This window comes from Stegodyphus dumicola, chromosome X1 (assembly GCF_044657685.1).
Source record: "Stegodyphus dumicola isolate Sdum_Otavi_A_Nest chromosome X1, ASM4465768v1".
Classification (NCBI taxonomy): domain Eukaryota; kingdom Metazoa; phylum Arthropoda; class Arachnida; order Araneae; family Eresidae; genus Stegodyphus; species Stegodyphus dumicola.
Genome location: NC_140780.1, coordinates 32,288,521 through 32,310,661, shown reverse-complemented (window position 1 = coordinate 32,310,661; position 22,141 = coordinate 32,288,521). Strand labels below are relative to the sequence as shown.

Genomic DNA, 22,141 nt, shown 5'->3' with positions numbered 1-22,141 from the left:
TGCCCACCATTGGATTAAAAAAAAAAAAATTCTTCTTTCTTTGGTTTTAAAAGAAGTTCCTAAGAAAGTTCTATATATACACACATATGTAAGATAAAAAATATTAAATCAGCTTTGCAATTCAGCAATAGATCTTAATTCCTCATTTTTAATTTAGGTATTTCATCTCTCCATTCTAAAAATAATAATACCTTTTCTGGAGTGTACCATACGGCTCGCATAATGCTGACGACATAGCTCACTTGGAACATAAACCCAAAATTTTTAGAACTGAAACCTTTCTAACATAAACCAAGATATTCTTTTGGTCAGCTTCCATACTGCATAATTTCAAACTATGCTTCTATCTCTGTTGCTGCTTAAGACGCTCTTTCACTATGCTCTCTTCCTATCACAATATCATCAAAAAAATTTTCTGGATTTAGAGTGAATTGTAGCCACAAATGTTAATTTAAATAAAAAGGGAATCTGCTTCAACTGCAAAGTTTCTTAGTCATTAAGAATTTAACATATTAGCATTCTACGCAATCAGAATTCTTCCTCTTCAATATCTCCAATCTCATCTATGATCTATTTTCTCTATATGGTGTGCAATCAGTATTTCTACATTCTGCATCTCAGTGTTCACACTACGGTGTTTTGAATTATGTTTTATTACCTATATATCACATTTCATAATTTCATTACACAAACTTTTATATCTTAGAGAGTATACCTTTTATAGCAGCATACTTGCCAACCTACGCCAATCAAAATTCAGGAGACTTTTTCAAGAAATCAGGAGATTTTTCTCAATGATTTTTTTAGATGGCAAAAATATATTTTCAATAACAAATTAACTTTAAACAATAATTAATTCTTAAATGCAAACAGTACAAAAATACATATAAAAAGCATTTTTATTATTTGCACCTTTGAAAAAAAAGTAATATTTTAACAGTTTCCTGACAACGGCTATAAAGTGGGCAGATTTTGCTTAAGAAACTTCACAATTTTGTTCATAGTAATTGCCACGTAGGCATGCTTTTGCCAATAAAAGTTTTTCGAATGGGTTGTATATTGTCCTTGCTTTCGCAACAAGGCTGAAAATCCTATCACACTCTGCATTACTCTACTTACATTTAATTTTCAGGACAGCCAGCATAATTCTAGACAGTTCACTTAAAATTAGCTTTAAAATTCCATCAGCACATTTTAGTTTTCCAGTTAAACTCCACTGGGTGTCAATCCTAGCTGGTTTAATAACTTTATTTAAGTTTTCTAACTGCAAACTGATATTTACCAACATCATCATCTTTTATGACTAAATGAAGTAAAATTGGAAATCTGAAAAATATATAAAAAAAGATACATTTGCTGGAGCAAGAAAATCTGCAACTTCTAGCATGTAATAACTTCATAGTTGTTGGAAATTTAATGTAGTATGTAATCACATACTTGGCAGAGGTAGCTTCTAACATGGAAATCAAACTTATTTTTGGGCTTCCTCTGAATGTTTTCCCCCTTACTTTGTTAGCTGCAGCCACTATTACCAAATCTTATCTTTCTACTGATTTTCTATTTCACCATACATCACATCAAATGTAGAATTAGATGAAAAAAACAAAAACTGGTTTTACAAACTTTGATAAAATGTCTTTAAACAGATCATAAACTATTGATTGCAAAATATGAATTAGTGGAATTCTGCTTTGTAGAACTGTGTTAAAAACATCGAATGACGGCAAAATGAAATGTACCAAAAAAAAAAAAAAAAAAAAAAAAAAAAACCCAGTTTTTAAGGTCCGAAGACAAAAACACAAATATCTGCTCTTCACAAAATTAACTTGCAGTAATCGGAAAATGTTTCCACTGTTGAGCAATTTTTTTATTTTGATAGAAATTTGTATCAGCTTTCTGCTTCTATTTTGTAGTATAATTTTGAGAACTGCCAATTAAATTGCTCAATGGTGCATAAATTACTATTCTCAAAACTATTTTTAACAGTAGAAGTGGTAACTACATCTCCATTTACTTTAGGTATTTTATAACTTTCAACAGTCTTTTTATCTTAACTCTAGAAATACTTACTTCTTTAAAAATACAAGAAATAGGTTCCCTTGGTCAAGGATTCTAGATTTCTTCAAAGATAGCCACCATGTATATTACATGTTTAAAAAATTTTTCTCATTTCAGTATTATGCAGCCACTGGAATTGTTTTTCAATTTTTCCTTTCTTTTAGAACTGATTTTAAACCTTTGCGACACGCATATTTAAAATATATTTTAATCTTTAAAAAAATGCCTTAGAATAAGTCAGATGGACTTACTTAAGTGCCTTTAAGGCTTGAAAAAAATTCTGCGCTTTTATTTTTTATGGTAGAAGGTGGGATACCATTTGTCCCACCATGCAACTAGCACATGTCTTATAGCATATTGGTGTATAGCAGGGAAAAAAAAAGTATATGTGGAATGAATAAACAAAATAAAGCGTGCATTCTAAAATATTCATAATAAACACACTAAAATGCATTTTGTACTTATTGCATATATGCATGACTTGTAAAATTTTGCATATGCACATTTTGCATATAGTATATATTTAATATTTTTAAATTTTAGGAACATAAGAAAATATTTTCTTGAATATTATTTTAAGATTAAAATTTGATACTCGTACATATGATACTAAATAAAATATTAAAATTGGCACTTGATTCAAAAACATTTATATATGACTAAAATTGAAAAAAAGTCATTTTTCATGAAACTTTGAAAAACATGTTGTTTCATTCTTTTGTAAGCACAGAGGCACTTCACATGTTTCACACATCCAAAATGTTCGTCGTTCTTCTTTCGATATGCTGCAATATGCACATCTTCTCCTGCTTGTTCTCTTTGGCATTTTACTTACATTTTTTAGTATCTTTTCTGGTTGTACGAACGGGTTTTTAGTTTTTATTTGAACTGGGGATTTCAGTTTCCTTTTCAGCTCTTTCTTGCCTGCAAGTGCCATTAGACCTTCTGTAACTGAGAGAAGAAAATCTTTCATTGTTTTTACATCATGATCAGGTTCGCGAACAAACTTGAATAAATGTGTTTACTAAACTCGCATCTAAAAAGTCAAAAAAAAAAAAAAATCATGTGCCACCATTTCTTGCTTTTGCGGTCTATTTCATATAGTCCTTTCAGTTGATCAATCAGTCGACATATCCCATATTCTTATTGTATGAAATAATGCTGTTTGGGCACAGTACTTTTTTTTTTTTTGTCTTTCTATCTCGTTCCTTTCTATTAATTTCTTTCATTTCAGTTGCCTTTTCCAAGCAAGACAAGATAGAAATGGATCTTTTATCCTTCCATTTTATGCAATAAATTGAATCATCGCTAATTGAAAAGTCTATATTCTCTTGACGTAAATTTGTCTTAAATTTTTGGGTACATACTTCCGATCCATATTTACAGTGCCACATGCATAGATGGGTCTGTGTCTTTAAAAAGCGAAACAAATTATAACTACTTCCCTTTCTTCTTCAGCAATAACTTCAACTTCAGTTATTCTCTCCTGGATTTCAATTTCATCTGAATCAGAACTGACATCTGAAGCATTTGAGTCGCAATCGGATGGCAATTCAGCAAAAAGATCCAAAGCTTCCTGAGTTGTTAATTTTTTTCTAGACATTTTAGCACATCAGAGCATACGACGGACGTAAAAGCGCGCGCAATCACGAAAAAAAAAAGATGCAAAAAAGAAAAGAAAAAATAATCGTGAGTGCTGCCATCTATTGAGTGGAAATTCAAGTGTGTGGTGGGACAAATTTTAACCCACTTATTTCAACTGCAAAATTAATGTTATAAAATATTGAATACAATTAAGATTTTTGAAAATAAAGTACTTTTGAATATTAAAAAATATCGTACATATCATAAATTGTACACCAAAATTTTTAAAATATTGAAAAATGCGAGATACAGGGATATCACTCTTGTGATCCTATTTTGAATATTTTTTGCTTATAAACTTAAGCCCTGGTATAGTAGTAACATCTACTGAGAAAAATAATAACTAAAATAGATTATTTTTAAAAGATTAGAAAATTTCTAACGGAAATTGCTAACTGAGAAAATAAATATTAATTAGGTGGGACATATACTGACCCACCATGCCGCAAAGGGTTAAGATAATAATAAAACCAACAAGTGTGGATACACTTGTTGATAAAGAAGCTGCCCCTTTTTCATTTGCTACATTTAAGAGACGACAGATATGCCTCATAATTTGCAATCTAAATTTTCCTTTTTTAAGACCATTTTTCAAGCCTATCACGACTGGTGTGGTTACAGCCGGAAACATCGCGGCAAAAACGTCGTGGAAGAAAACAACGCAAGGCGAAATCGTCGCGATACAAAACATCATGGGAGAAAACATCGTGGCACAAAATATCGCCGTCGGAAAAATTGTGGTAAACAATAAAGTAACGACAAATCATCACAGGACGATAACATCAGAGGCATGCTTTTTTCAGGCTTTAGTAATTGTAAATGGATATTTTCATTATGATTTATGAGCACAAGATGGGAAGAAGGATAATTTCATTTTTTTTATTAACTAATAATTTTTTGCCGAAAAAGTAAGAAGGAAACTTAAGCATAGAAAATGAAGGCAACTTATAGCACCTAAATAGAATTTTAAACTGACATAATTAACTAACAAAGGTCATTAATAAATCATTTTTATATAGTTTTTACTGGTAATTTTTCATTAAAAGTATAATCTAAAAAAGATTAGAAAAAGAAGATAAGTAACTGCATGACCTTATCTATAAAAAAATTGCCAAGTTAATTATGAGATTATTTTCTTCACTTTTGTTAATCTAATACTCTTATAGTGAAAATTATTTCTTGTTCTGCTTCAGTTATTCTTATGTATTAAGTTTCCTTCTTCCTTTTTCAGCAAAAATTTATTAGTTAATAAAAAATATGAAAGTAAAAATCTTTCTTTCCATCTTGTGCTCACAAATCATTATGGAATATCCATTTACAATTATTAAAGCCTGAAAAAAGCATGTCTGCAATGTTATCATCCTGTGATGATTTGTTGATACTTTATTTTTTACAGCGATATTTTCAACAACGATGTTTTTAAACTGCAAAGTTTTTTAACGACTTTATTCTGTACCACGATGTTTTCGTCCATGATGTTATCACCGGACATCGACTGTTGCATTATTGGCTACAAGTGCTAAACAATTATCTAGAACAGCGATTTTTCAACCAGTGGCATGCATACCACTGGTGGTATGGAAAAGAAAAATAGGTGGTACACAAAGAAACAAAGCATTTTTAACTATTAAATTCAAAAATCTCATGAAGAAAAAGAACAAGTGATAGAACTTTCCTGTGATCGAATGCTAACTGAAGATTTCAAAATTAACACTTGTTAACTTTTGGCTGAACCGAGAAAAAGAATTTAAAGGCATTTCAAATAGAGCTATTAAATTTTTATTGCCTTTTTGCACAACCTATTTGTGTCAATAAGGATTTTCTTCCATGTTATAGTTGAAAAATAAATACAGAACAAAATTAAAAGTGGATCCTGATTTATGGTTAAAAACTTAGTGAAATAAGACCAGACACAAGGCAATTGATCTCTTTCAACAGGCTCAAATTTCACACTAAATTTTAGAATGAAAATATTATAACTTAAATTCTGATAATTAAAATGGTAACTAATTTTTAATCTAATATTTTTTTATGTGTGCATATTTAATACAAATAACGAATAGGTTGTGCAAATAGCAAAATATATTTTTTTAAATATTTCTATTGTGAAATTGAAAAATAGTCATTGATCTATGTAGGGGTGGTACTTTTGTTTTTCAATTTTTGTATTCAATGTGCGTTAATCAAAAGGTCCAGAACCGCATTTTCTTTTAAAGTTTTAATAGGTTTAGGTGATTACGGCAAAGTCTCCAGGCCTATTTACCTAAGGGAATTTCCTTTCTGGAGGAAATTGGCTCAAATACATGTTACACAAGGGGAAAATCCTCATGCAGCCAGCCCATTCGCAGGAATCAAACCTCGGACAAAACTACCAATGTTCAGTGACTTTAGCGTCAGTGTTCAGACACTGACGGGCCATAAAGTTTTAATAATAAGCTGTGTTATATTAAAGCCTGTCAAATGTCCTTCTAAAGTGTGAACAGAAAATAAACTACACTCAACTTCTGAAGGCACTGGATTACAAATTAAGCAACATCTGGATACAGTTTTCGAATTGCCATTATTGCTTCCAACCATAGACAGGTAGAATGGAATTGTTTTAATGCAATCAGTAATTGAAGATTTATTTTTCAAACCCATTTCTTTAACAATTGCAGCCATTTTTGTCCTTGCATTTGAGCATTTCTTAGCAACCTCACTATGGAAAATATTTTTCTAAATAAAGCTGCAGCACGATCCGATGCATTCAGTGGCATGTTGTGCTCCAGTAGAAAGGCGGAGAACAGGCATTCTGCATTAACAATGTTTCGGTCCTTTGTTTCCACAGAAAAACTTGATTTTTTTTTTTTTTTTCAATAGAACTCAAAGTTGTTTGTATGTTTTTGTATGCACATGTTTGAGAACTTCGGCCCTTTCCCCGTGTGAAATAAAAAAAACGCAATGACAAATGGTACACATTGCAACTGTATTTATTACATTTCCTTGAAAAGATAAGTGTCATTGTATACAATTTTTGAAAAGTACATGAGTATTTTACCTTTTTCACAGAACTAACTTAAAAAAGATCGCAATTCCTTAAAAACTATTTCTCGAAAGCATGTGCACTCAAACCACTCAGCAGTAAGATGTACAAAATAACAATCTCAATCTTGCTTTGAGCTAATTGGCTAATATTATGCCAGATGACACACTGTGGCACTCGATGCTCATTGGAGAACTGGAACACGATGTTTTCAGACACGTGCTTTCACTCATAAAGCAGAAGCACGCCTTAATTTCTCACTGATGAAATGACTATTCAAAAAATATATCAGAAAAATTTCTTTTATATGCAATATGAAGAAAAATCAAGTGCTTTCAGATGTCCAAAATCCCTTTTTTTGGCGCAAAATGAAGTATTAAGCCAAATTACATAAAAATCGTTCGAAACTTTAAGAATAAAAGCCGGGGGAAATATGTTGTAAATCGGGTTTGCAGGAGAATGGCTGGAAATCGCGAGTCTGTTGCCTACATTGGGGGAAAGTTGGGACCTCTGCAGTAGATCTGCATAATGCTTGAATTTTTAGGATAAATGAAAGTCAAGATGTCTATAAATAAACTAATGTACTTTCCCCCATTAAGTGCTGTCTGTCTTTACTTAGGAATTAACACCATAGGAGGGCTATTTTAACCCAAAGGTTCAGCCTTTCTGTGAACAATTAGGGTGGAAACGAGCAAAGAATGAAAGCAATATTTCACTCATGAATCAGCAGTTTCCAAGAAGCAGACTCCCAGTGACTAAAAGATAACATTCTGCGAAGATTAATTTTTGCATAAAATAACTTGCAAATCCAAATAACGTTGTATTTAGAGAAATTTTCATGTACGTAATATATAATTCTAAGAGAAAAGTATGTTAAAGGGGGCAATGCAGGGTGAACGGCTAGGGCCCTGAATGCAGAAATGTGCCATACTATTAATACAGATGTTTTGAGATCATCAATTAGCATCTTTTGCAAAACATTCTTATCCTGATTTTTAGGGTAAGGCATCACACATAATACTGTTACTCCTGGACTTAGATTTGTTAATTTTACTAAAGCACGATATCTTATCTTCCAAGATAGAGATATTCCACTTCTAACGAACTTCCTAAGAAAAACTTGCTTGCATTTTATTTCCATACAGAGAAAATTTATTAAAATTCCATGCAGCTTAATCTGTTCAGTCACTGAAAATAGAAGCCGACAAGAATTGCTAGTGTTCTGTGGCTTCAGGAACTAGTTTTCCCACTTTGATTTTGGTATTAGAAATATAATTACAAAGGTCTCCACAAGAGGAAATCAAAATTTATTATTTTTTCACGCATGTAAAATATAGCTAAATACTCTGTTCTCTCATTTATAAGTTACAGAAGATTTTTCAATAATTCCTGATATTTTACATGGTAAATTCAACATATTTTTCCCTATAGAAGGTCCAAATAATCGTTTATTAAAACCATATTTATTTTAATAAAATGAAAATGACATAATGACGTGAATCATTTTATAATTACATTAATCATTAGCTTTTAAAAAAGTTAATTTGAGTTCAAAAGTATTTGAGAATTTTTTTTTTTTTTTTTACTTCTTAGTTTAGATGTCGTAACAGTCTAGTAATATTTATTTTCACTCTTATGCTGTGGCCTTATCAGTCGCCAATGAGACTGCTGAATACAGGTAGCTCGACTTGGATTCAAACCCAGATGATCAAATGGGATGGCTACATGGTATTTTCCATTGTTTCAGGGTTGTCACTCAAACAGAAGAAAGAAATTCCCTGACTTTTCCTGGGTTTCCAGGTGTGTTTAAGAAAATTCCAGTCTATCTGCATAATGCACGTTAGCTGTGCTGAGAGGTAAATTAATCATGGTTCCACTTGAAAACACAAAAATTGGCCAATTACATAGACTTACCCCCAAAGCATTGCTATTAAAACTATAATAAAAGTTGTTTTCCCCACTGAAGGTTGATATTAGAATCTGCCCAACCTGGATTAAAAAATCTCCTTTTTTGCGGACATTCTGCAGCTAAACAAAAGAAAGAAATCTATTTAATGATATTTTTAAATAAATTCGGGTATTTTACGTTTATTTAGCAGCATACATATGCAAAAATATAGGCATGAAATTTCTTGATGGTATGTCATCATACTGCTAGAATTATTTGCAGGAGTATGCCAGAGAAAATTGCACGGAATTTGGAAGTATTATTAAGTAGTAATAAATTTAGAAGGAAAAAGCCACATTAAATGATACAAACAGTATTAAAATAAAGTTAATTAGTTAAAGATTAAAAAAATCAATTACAATAATCAACTATATTTCGGCACATATAATTATATTAAATGGTTAACAGTCAATTTAAGTTAAAAACAGTAATCAGTCATCTAGATGACCGATTACCATTTTTTTCTTTTACTGCAAAATGACAAATAACACATTCATTAATAAGGCAAAAAAAGGTTTAAAAGATTGTGATAAAATCCTAGTATACAGTACAGCACTTTGGCACAATTTCGAAAATTTTTGCCAACACCAAAATGGCCCATTTAACTGCTCATCATAAATGTCTGATTTGCTGCCCATCATCATGTCACCAAATCCCGTGTGTACTGTATACTAGGACTGAACTGATTTTGTTTTATACAAGAGTGAGATGGCATTTTCTTTAGTTCAACATGCATTGCACATGCGAATCTCTCAATTCTCGAGTTACTGGAAACCATTGTTCTTGGAAACTTGCTTTGCCTTTCTAAAAGACAATCTGATTAAAGCTGTGAAAACTGGCTCTATGCCAGCTGCCTGAATGACGCTCATGCAAAGCATAATTCGTCGAGAAAAATGATCACTTCCAACAATGTAAAAATAGCTGTTTGGGGGGAGGATTGCCATATGAGATCCCCCGACTTTTCCAGGTAGCGTGGCAACATTGTGGTTATCCCCATGTGTAACATGAATAGTCATTTTCCTAGGCAGCTAACTACCTTAAGCAGATTGTCCTTGTATGTTTTGCTATATTCAGACAACCCTAACCCTCAAACTAAAACACTTATCACACTAAACCAAGATGAAATATTTCTAAAGATTTTAAATCAGTCAGTGCCACCCTCCCCAGTGGCCAAGCACTAAAATCGCCGAGTACTAGTAATCTGACAAGGGTTCAAAGCCTGGCAAACATACTTATTCTATGAAAGTTTTCTTGGCCTTTTTCTACGTTCAATGTGAATGCAATCTAGTTCCCCCTATAAAGTCCTCCATGCTTCTTGCACAGATCCCAAATCCATTGAATTTTTCTGTATTGAACCAAATTATAATTCTTTAAAAAACTTTTAACTTTTTAAAGAAATCTTAGAATAAAAATTTGTAAATATCAAATCGAATGTGATTCTGAATATTTTTAAGCAATTAACATTTTCAGCGGCAATGGTTTTTGAATACGCTCATAAGCAGCTGAAAATTAATAGAAAAAAAGCAACCTTAAATTGACACAAAACTGTGTCAATTTCTAGAGCAGAGCAATCTACACAAATAAGTTTCCTTCAGCAGCTAAAAAATACTGTTAAAATATGAAGAGCTGTATTTGTAGAGTATCTATTAAATGGATTTGAAATTACTTACTCAGCTTTTGGTTTTCATAATATTGCAGTCATCAGAATAGTGATAAAGTCATATGTTGAGGGTTGGATTAAAAAAAAATATTAGTTTTTAAAAATGTCAGCAAATTTCATGAGCTATTTATTATAAGCTAAAATACTTACCAAAAACATAATTACTAATAACGTAACTAAAATAATTATCTGCAAAAATTTTTTGTTAACCTCTCTCAAAGTTATACCATATTTGTATAACAATGGAACATAATTAAATATCAATAATGAGTATCACAAATAGTGAAGCATATAGAATGAGCATCACAATATTTTTCAAAGGCAGCCAGCCACTTTGACAGATGGAACAGAATTATCCAGATCTGCATATAAATGTCACATACTTTTCATAATACCAAGGATGTTACATAAATAATGATTATGTGATATCAGCCATTTACAGAACTTTCCAATGTGTTTTAAAACACAATATTTAAGAGAAGGAGAACTGAGTTTTAAAAACTTTCATTTAGTTCCCACATGGTGTTTGTCGCCATAACCAAAGCAAGCTATATAAAATATGACTTAGATCTTTTAAAAATTGAATGCTGAAATAAGTTTTTTTTTGCACGTATTTCCACTTAAAAAAACAAATTAAAAATCTAAAAAATGTTGAAGTTTGCACCACTTTACAGAGCATAAAACATCCTTTTAAATAAAATTTGCATGAAATTTTTAACGTAATTTCTGATTTTCGGGTGAATTTTTGAGAATTGTAGATTTTTTTTTTATTATTTGAGGTAAGAGAATTATCGGAAGTAAAACACTGATTATTTATTGTTGAAAAGGGATTTTTCAGTCGAATACGGTGATCTCTAACGCGTCATTAAGACTAGATTAAAATTTTAAAAATGTAAAAAGATTGTATAACTTTTTATTCAAAACTCTCAAAATCCTTAATGAACCACAAGGAGAAAAGGAATTTCTCATACAGATTAATGGGCATAAGAGATTATTTAAGCCCCTTTGCAAAATTCCTGTATGGTTTTATGACAGCAATAATAAAACTGTAGGTTCTTAAATAAAGAAATCAAATAATCGAATCGCATTGTTAAGATTTAAAAATTTATCAAAGGTGCCCACTTTTATTATTCGTGACAAATTTGTAGATTGATTTTTAAGAAGAGAATTATTTCACATCTTATTAAACTATATGAAATTATTTTTCTCCTTCCATGATTCATTCACATTTTTTTAATTATAAACGGATTTATGAGTTTACGGAATTAATAAAAAGTTTACGAAAACCTTTTACTAGTTCCATAAACTGCTTTGAAATGGAAATTCCTCATTCCTTTGAACAGGGTGGTTCAAAATGTAAAGGCAGGTAGAGGGATCCAAATAAGCAGATTGCATATAGGAATGTGTGGGCGGTAATGCCGCATTGAGGCAGCAGAGAGCTGATTCCTATACGAAAACTGCTTATTCAGGTCCCCTGCACTTGGCCTTTACATTTCTGACATATAATTTTGAACCACCCTGTATATACATTCACTTTCTAACTGGTAATAAATTTATTTCTTTAGAGTCAGTATAAGGCAAACATTAAAATTTCTCCCCACACTAATGACATTCATTATCCATTGTTGTTAGGGTTGCGAGACCCTTGTCCTCTCAGGCATTGGAGGGGGAAGTGACAAAACCTCCTAAACTAGTTATTCTTGGTGTACTTTTTCACTGTAACTAAAAACATGAGCAGGCTTTTAAATAAGAATTTTCTGTAACAAACCATAAAGAGCCTGCATAAAAGAGTGAGATAATCCAGGATAAGCCGTTGGGTTTAAAATGCAACTGTATTTCAAAATTAAAACTATTGTTTCATGCAGGTGAAAAATATTTAAAGGGCCAAAGATTCCCATGAATATTGCTAGACAGTTAGGCCATGCTTCTTATAGTTATGTGTTAAACACCGATTACACTGAAAAATACCAGATGCATAATCACCTATGAATATTCACCTTCCTATAAAACTGATCATCCAGAACTAGTTGAAGGATAAATTCCGACACACAATTTTAAGATAAAAAATTCAACATATTGGTTGTAGCATGGGGCTGCACATTAAAGTAGAAGGGGGGGAACCATTAAAAATACAACACAATTGCTCTTCATCTTCTATATAAGGTAAATAAAAAATTCAATGCTCATGTTAATGAAAACAAACTATTTTTTAACAATATATTTTACAACATTTTTGTTTTCTGACCCAACTTATGGTTGTAATTGGTAAAAAAAAAATCCCAGTAACTTTCAGCTTGATCACTCATCATCTTCAGATTCCACAAGAGAACCGAAGAAATTCACCTTGGTGTCGAAATTTGTAAATATGTTCTGGGACATGATTCTATTGTATATGAATCCATCCCTGGCTTCTGCACCACATGTTGCCGATGGCACTTCTGTCATTAATCTCACATGCCTCTAGAGAATGGCAAACTTTCCTATCTCAAACTGAGAACCGCTTCTAATCAATTTGTCTTCTTTGCTGAGGTTAAAGGTAGTGGGTGCTTAACCAAGGGATTGTGTCGGCCAATTTCAAAATACTCCTCTGCTTTAAAATTTAATTTGGGAAGTAAAAATCAACATATTTCCCCCCTTCTAGTCATTTTTTTCTTACTTTCAGTATTCTTCTCAGAGCAAGTTCAGCATCATAACACACTACTTTTTACCATAACCTAGTTAAAATGCTTTTATCAAATGTTTACCTACATGTATCAAAAGACTGTCAAATTGTCATTACTAAGAGGGAGAAGAATCACAAATATTTTGTTTCAGTACACATAGCTTTTAATTGTATATCAAAAAAGCACATGATAAATTTATGGATTTTTTATAAAGAATCTAAAATTTCATTTACCTTTCTCATCTTCCTCAAGTAGTATTAACTGAAGCAAGTGGCATTAAGGCTTCAATGGGTAAGCCCTGGAGATACCATGTTATGCACATAACAACATAGTTTCCCGAGAGCTTGATCATTGAATCCTATTTCTCTTCATGTGGGAAGAATGTAACATTATCCTGGATTTTAATACCTGAAATATGTAAAATTTTGAAAAATTACAGTAACAGAACTCACTGGTACATTCAATTATAAATATTTTAACATCATTAGCTTTCAATAACTTACCTGCTACAAATTCAACCATAAAAACTAATATTCTGCTGTTAGTTTTGGTTGCTTAACATGTTAAAATTTGTAACTTGGAATGAAATGCATTAATGACTTATGAAGCATATAAATCAAAGAACATTTAACATTCAAGTTTGGGGGATGGACACTGCAAATTACTTCAGTACTATATTGATGCAACTAGCTGACGCACATAAAGCTATACCATCCACAGTTACTATGTAATCAACAACTGTAGCCAGCCATACTTCTTTATGTTATTTTCTATTAGTACTAAAGAGGAAGAATATGGTTACATGCCTAAAATTATTTGATATGATTCATTACTTCTTCCCAAGTTATTCTCAAGAAAGAATCTGCAGATTACTTTCCATAGGTATTCATAACCACCGATATAAGTGTAGTTTTAAACAACAATTTGCAGCTTTTATGCATTATGATGAAATCCATAAACTGCAAAATCACTTAAATGTTTTATTATGAATTGTCACTGCTGCCCGATGTAAAACATAAACTTCTAAAAGGTCATAAACAGAAGATCCTTTTTAACATGAGTATAAACATAAAGAATGAAAGAAATAAAATTTAAAATTACATAAATAATATAAAAATACTGTGAAATATAATCTAATTTTATACATTTCACAGTAGCAGAAAAAAAAAGGGCAATAGCACAATTTCCGATTTAATTAATTATTTCACCCGAAGTTTAGAAAAACTGCATAAAATTACCAAAGTTTAAAAGTCTCACATAATGATTCACAGTAGACCTTATCTGCTGTTAGTAAACGCCGTAAATTTCTTAAAAATCTGCGAAGTAGATATTTTAAAAAAATCTGATGGCAATCTTATAGAAATTATCATTAAGAAGCACTCTTAAAATGTACATCAGTTATAATGTTCTAATTACATTGCATTTGTTAGCTTCTATCACAAAGTTTTATTGAGATATTGTGCAGCATGGTAGATACTAGCTGTTGAGGTTTCTCTGCCTTTTGGTAGACTAATTTCCCACCAAAGCTGAAGACTTAATGATTGCGAAACCATAATTCTTAATTCAACTTTGCTGTGCATTAATAATAATTATCTTATTGTCAAAGTTATAAAATCTACATACTATTTTCATAACAATATTTCATTTCCTTGTAAATATTATACATTTAGTGTAATAAGTACATAAAGGTGGCTCCATATACTGGATCAGAATTTTACAATTTTTTTCTTTTGACAATTATCTCAACTTCTTTCTCAGTCTCTTAATAGTCAAATCTTTCGCACTTCATTAAATTTCTGAAGTTAGTTATTTTAAAGGTATGTAAGTGATAAACAGCATTTATTTAATCTACAATGCACTTTTCACAGCATAAACTTATGTACCAGGTGATTAATTTCAGAACTCAACTGTTATATAGCTAGAAAGGGATACCTTCCTGGACATGTTTTTGGACTTGCAACTTTTCCTTTGAAGAGATGGAACAGAAATTAAACAAGATTTCCCCCTCAAATCTTGTCCATACATCCACTCCCACAATGCCACTTTACAGCTGGTTGAGAAATGCAGGCAAATTACTACTACACATATTACATGAGCAGGCTGAACATAAACACTATCTGCATCCTGATTTGAAAAGGTTTAGACCAAAATGTACTCTTCATCATTCCTAAAATAACCTAACATTTAAGTTACAAGAACAAAAAGATAAACTATTTTCTGCAAAGCATTTATAATATGAATAACTGCATTGCATCTTTATTGATATTCCCTTTGCTTACAAAATGTGCAAACATTTTAACAGAGAAATTCAATTTACCAGTTTGGGAATGACATATGTACCTCCAGTAACAGCAGAAAATAATTAAATAACATATCAGATATCTGCACCTCTTTTCCCTCCTCTCGACAATTTAATTACCTCAAGTGTTTTTACTTTTCCAGTCACTCAATAGTCATTTTTTTAAACTTTATTAACTTTCTCAAAGATGTTTATGAAGTTGTGATTACTTTTAAAGGTACCTATGCGATTTCAACAAATAATGAATTAAATAATAAGGTTAAATACTAATTGAAAAGAAAATTTTAAAAAAGTACTCATTCAAATAAAAAAAAAAGACAAAAATCTGAAGCCTTAATTCTCAAAAAGGTTTAACAAATGATTTTCAACTTGTTTTGTTAACAAACTGTATATTTATTTATTCTTTCATTATTTACTTTCTTTTTCAAAGAATAACTAAACACATGTACATTGTGAGGCTAAAAAATCTCAGAAACTCTGTTCTTAACCATAAAATTCCAGTTTTTAGGATATTAAACTGTAAGCTTTTGAGTAATTAAGCTACATTCACACTGCCCAGCAATGCAAGAAGCATATGTCAATTCCCACCAGAGCTATGCTTTAAATGCTGCCATATGCATATATTAGATGGCTCTTCATACTGGATGTGTTATTTGGGTTTCCTGCATTAAAATTATATAGATCCAACTTCTGCTAGATAAAATTTTATACTTGTACATACAAGGAGAAGCAAAAGGTGGTAGGTTTTAAACCAATATACGAGAGCAGGGAATAATTTAATTAAGGATATGCACTTGAACAAAAATGAAAGCTTTTGAATTATTTTCACACGATACCTAATCCATTCAATAGGATGAGTTACGTAAGTTTTTAGATCTGCTCATAAAAGACCTGTGCTAAAACAACAATAGCTAAATTTGTATAAGTACTTATTTTAGTTTGTTTTCATAAACTTCCATTCACTAAGAAGATAAGCACATAATTAAAGAAATTAAGAAAGGAAAATACCGTAAATTATAAATATATATAGATATAAATCAACAAATATCATGATTGGATGAGGGTTACACTGGAAGTTGATGAATATAACACAACCATTTATCCAAAAGCTGAGCAATAGGTTTTGTCAGAATGTTCCAGAAAAGGATCACAGTACATACCAAATTTATTTTATTCATGAATTTTGTTTTAACTGAAAATTCTTAATTACACATTTCTATTTAAGAGAGAGTTAATGGGGCTGAACAATAAAATTTTCTGCATGATGTATGTAACTCAATAAAATTAGTTTTAATTAATATTATAAAAAATACTTTGCTATAAATGTGAGTGGGATAATAGGGTTACCAAATATCACACCTAAAAAAGGAAACAATTTTTAAAAAGTTTAATAAAAAAGAAAAATTTATCACAATTATGTTTTCACTGCCTTAAGTAAATACTTTTTACCCTTAAATGTAACTAATTACTTCAATTTAACATTCATATGTTAATGAAGAGTCACTGACTGTCTAAAGTTTTATTAACATTACTTTTATCTAAAACTCACTGTAGTAACTGCATTTTATATATTTCTTATTCTGTTTTGAAAACTGAATTCCACAACTAATAAATTTGCTAGTACTGCTTATGAAAAATTATCAAGATAAAACCATTAGTTTGATTCTTATAAAATTTGTTGAAAACTGGTTGTATTTTGAGGAAAACAAACATGAAGCCATTAAAATGCATACAAGTATTCCATAAAATAAGCATGAATTTTGCCTTAATTTAAATGTCTGGTAAAGCTTCCCTTTTGTATAAATAAGTTTTCCTACAATTTAAAAAAAAAAAAAAAAAAAGTCTCACCAATTATTTAAGCATGTCCTAAATTTTAGATAAAATATCATTATACCAATATTAGTTCTGCTATACTGGAGTCATCCAAAATGGCTTTTATACAGATTTTCTAGTTAACTCTTTGAAGACCAAAATGCCAAAGAGAGCCTTTCATTCATATGACCACAACCAGTCAAAGCGGCCCAGATTATGTTATTTTTCTTCTTTACCCCCTAAAGTATGCAATAGCAGATACAGTTTCCCCATGTGCATTACATCAGTTTATTGCAGACAGTTTGTCCTAAAAGGATTTACTTGTGGTTTCTTATTTTTATTTGTTAGGAAGCAGAAAATGATGTCATTTGAAATCTTCACACCTCTTTATGCATTAATAGAAATTGCTGTAAATCTCGAAAGCCATTTCGGGCAGTTTGGTATTTTAAGCATACAGGTTAGTGAAGGCTTCGGATTTCTAAGAGTCTAAGAAGGATAATGCACAAACTACTGCTTGGAAGGCCAAAATCAAGCCTGCAGCCATTGAAATACAAATGCGAAGTTCTTATGAAAAAATAAAAGTCACAGCAGATAAAAATTTGGTAAAATCTTACTGTTATAAAAGAAGGCAAAAAACCAAAGCACAAATTTGCCATCTCTAGTATCAACTGAATTTTCTTCTCGGCACATTATGCTAGCAAGACTGATATTCCTGTTTAACAAAATAAAAAAGTATCTGTGCTGTTTTGAAGCTAGTGATAGATTTTCCTGTATATAATTTTTTAAAAATACAAACTACACTACAGCACCACCCCTGAAGGGAACTGAATCCAGAGTCTTTGACAGTGAAGCAATGCCTTATTCATTGAGCAACAGGAGCCCATAAAAGAAACCTTAAAACTGGTGTAGATTTCAATTCAAATTAAAACTTAAAAGTCTTGCTAGCATAATGTGCCGACAAGTTTTTGAAATCTATTATTTTTTCACAGCAATCTATTACTTTTCATTATTGTGTAGAAATTATCAACCACATCTCATTAATAGTTGATAATTATTATTTAATACTCTTATTTAGTACTATAAATCTTTAAGCTGTAATAAATTGTGAAAACTCAAGTGTATTTTTCTTTCAGCACTCTTAACAGTTCTCACATTCCTCAACATGAATCAACTTGCACCGTGTATCATTTCTTCAATCGCCATTATATTTTCCTATCAGATGAGCACAGAATTTGTGAATATATATGCCAAAGAACTAGTGATATGTTCAAAAATTTTACTCACAGTGGAAATAGCAAGCTACTACTTAACACAGCTTCTACTAGGAATTGCATTTTCAGCTACCAGCACAAGCGGTTTCCTTCCACTTGAAATGGTGCTCATTATTTTCTTCATTCCAACATGGGCATGTCAGCTCCCAATTCCATTACCTGTAACCAAACTGACTCCACTCCTCACAGCTGTTACATGTGCACTTTTATCAGGCTACAGAACATGGGAAAACCATAATGTTTATGAAACTCCACATAAGAAAATTGTCTGGTACTACAATGTGATATACAATTATTGTTTATATACAGTGATAGAAAACATAAAGATCAAGCTTCATATCCCACACATATTTCAAGGGTTTTGGATCATTGATTTCTTCATGTACTTACTCCAATGTCAGTATTCATGCAACTCTTCATCACTATCATTGCATGAAATTCTACAAGGATATATAACACACCGAAGTGGAAGTATAATAGCACTGCTAGGAATGGCATGTGCCATAGGCCTGTTATGCCAATTAGTTGGATATAGCATGCAAGCTTTTCTTCAGATCAAAAATCCATCGGAAAAAAATATAGGCAACATTTCAGTTTCTTTATTTTTAATTCTCTCTCTGCAAAGTGGAATAACAGGTTTGGAACCAGAAAAGCGATTTTATAAATTTATTCATATTTTACTGCTACTGTGCACAGTGCTTTTACATTTTATTCACAATATGCTTCAAATGCAGGTACTTTCATTAAACATATCAAGATCTACTTCATTCAATAAGCATGCAAGATCTTTTATAACTGGCATTATTCTTATTACAATACCAATTATAATCCTTGTTCACCAATGGAAATCTAAAGATAAAAGCACATGGCTGCTAACTATCACTTGTCTTATGATTGAACTACTTATTAAAACAATGGTCTCTGTGGTAATTTACATCCTTTATGTAATAGATGTGTATAAAAATGGCTTGTGGGAAAATCTAGATAATTATATTTATTACTTAGAAGTAGCAGCAAGTTTTACTGAATTTGTTGTTGGAATTAACCTTATGTTTAATGGTTTAAGGATATTTATTTTTGAGTCAAGTAATATCTTACGAGCTTGCATGCTGGGTCTGCATGTGTATTTCAATATATGGGTGCAAATTACAAAAATATGGGAATCTCACTTACTGTGCCAATCAGCAAAACAAGACTTGTCATTTTTACAAGATGCAACAAAAGAACAATTGAAAAACAAGAAAGACATTTGTCCAATATGCTTTCAAGAACTAATTACTGCAAAGGTTACAACTTGCAACCATTTTTTCCATAAAGTATGCCTACGTAAGTGGTTAAAAGAGCAAAATACATGTCCACTTTGCTACACTGTTCTCTATCGAAACAGTATTCAGCCATGACTATATACAAGTGTTTTAAAACAGATTTGGGGTTGGTTAAAGTGAAGATCAATGATTCAATTAAATAAATATTACCATGTTTTCAAAGTCAGGGAATTGAAACTTATCAGAGATTTGTATGCAAATAAAACAACAAAATCCGTGATCAGCAAGAGTTGATAGCATTTCAGAAAAAGCATATGTGAAATATTTACACCTATAATGGTAAAAGAGGAATTAGGGAGGTTTGAAGACCAGATATACCAGCTATAGTTTCACATACCACTGAAACTACAGGTAATCAGCTAACTCACCTTAGTGCTCAGAACTGATCATCAAGAAACTGTGGATTTATTTACCTTCAAAATAAGCCACAAAACTCTTAACACAACCGTGTTACAACCTACTATACAAGAGGAACTGGAACATATGTTTGACAGCGTCCATACTAATGATTGTTCTTCACAAAACCTAGTGCCATTTTTCACAGCAATAGTGAACTTGGACTTCAAACCGAGTAACCTTCTGTAATGAACAATGGTATTTCAATGAAACAGATGGACAACGATATACAAAATAGCTATTCACTCTGTAGACCTGAAGCTTTCAAGAATGAATACTCTGACACAGATGTGAGATGCAGGCAGGTACAATCTGGGAATATCTTCACTAATTTTTCTCCCGGTTTCTGAAGTCAACATACAAATGCAAACAGTCATTTCTCAACGTCTGCAGGTCCAATACATAATTACCATGCTATCAGAAGGCAGTGGCATGAGAGTGTGACATATGATGCCAGAATTACCCACAAAAGGTTTGAAAAACACAAGAAAGACTAAAGTAGTTTCACTTGACCATGACCGTATTTCCTGGACCTGATCTAACAAATGTGACTCAACAAACAAGAAAGATCATCTACTTCAGATCTATTGCCTCTGTAGATTATACTGCAATCTCCCATTGACTTTTCATACAGAGTGGCTGCAATACTTATCACTATATTACTGATATGAAGCAGGTGCTGAAAATAATGTGACTTTTTCTGAAGCCCCAGATATCAAATTATGCTACATACATGTAAATATTGCATAGCACAGTGATCAAAGCATGCTGTATGAAATCACATGTTATTTCTAGTCTAAAACGTACTTTACAAAAGTTACTCTTCACACAAGACTAAACAACATATGCAAAAATTTTAAACTAAATACCAGTTGAAATGACTTGGACAGAGCAAATACCAACATGAAGGAATTTGTTATTCCCTTTATATTTGCAATATATATATAAATGCAGCCCTGGAAGAAATTAAACAAACTGAAAACATTAACATGTTACCATACCATAAGCTTTAATAAAAAGTTTTAATATTATTTATTTACTAGATTATGCTCTATGGCTTTTACAGTCAAAACAGTTGTGTAACGCAATATACACATTTTTCCTCACTAAACCGGAAAAGTGAACTGTCTAATGAATACCAACCAACCATGATTTGTTTAGATTTTAATTATAATTATTAGGAAAATGAAACCTTTATGATGCACAGCAACAGAAATTGTATTTTAAGTCTTTACTAAAAATATCTAATATTCAAATATTTCAAAAATATTATGTTGCATGCATACAAAAGGTAATCTGTGAATTCATTGAAATATATTTAACTACTTTTGTTTTATTACTGAAGACATAAAAAAATATGTGTGGCAAAGCTTAGTGAAGATCCACATGACAAAATTGCTTTCCCCATGAATACCTAGATGGCAGGCAGAAATATAATGCATTCTTAAAGCCCACTTCTATTCTATACAATGCACAGATGGTTAATTGTTTACTAAAAAATATTAATAAAATTCAAAAATGAAGAGCAACTTAAAATTTAGCAATTCTGTTAACAATTTCCATATTAAACACTGGATGCATATTAATTCAGCTAACTATTTGGACTGCATATTGTACATTAACACACATAACTGTTTCCTTATCCACAAATTTTCAATTTATTTAGGTTCTTGTTGAAATTCAATTTTAATTTCCTTGACCAATTATAATGAACTAATAAAATTAAGAGCAAGTAATAATTTTATGTACTTACTAAAAACCTAATGAAAGTAAATACATTATACAAATTTGATTTATGTCATTCATCATGAAGGAAATGAAAGAAAGAATATATGAAAGTCACTGTTTTAAAAAAAGTAGGTATGGTTTTTATAAAGAAACATATATGAAAGATTTTTATAACAGATAATTCTATAAATTTTATTTTTATAGTACTTCAAAATGAAACTGAGGACCTTACATTTAATCTGCAGTGGAAGACATGTTTAGTATATTTTATTACAAAAACCAGTAACTCAAAAGTTGTAACTTCTAAAGACAAAC

At 31.1% G+C, this 22,141-nt stretch overlaps 1 protein-coding gene across 1 annotated transcript in view; it reads left to right on the top strand.

The window, feature by feature from the left end:
- The window catches only part of LOC118191171 (protein TRC8 homolog), a 61,529-nt gene extending 39,716 nt beyond the window's left edge, over nt 1-21,813 (top strand). The window contains exon 2 of the mRNA XM_085807441.1: nt 18,240-21,813. Within this exon, the coding sequence (XP_085663567.1) occupies nt 18,240-19,777 (1,538 nt within the window). The 3' untranslated portion in view covers nt 19,778-21,813. The remainder of the gene's footprint in view (nt 1-18,239) is intronic.
- Nucleotides 21,814-22,141: the final 328 nt, after the last annotated feature.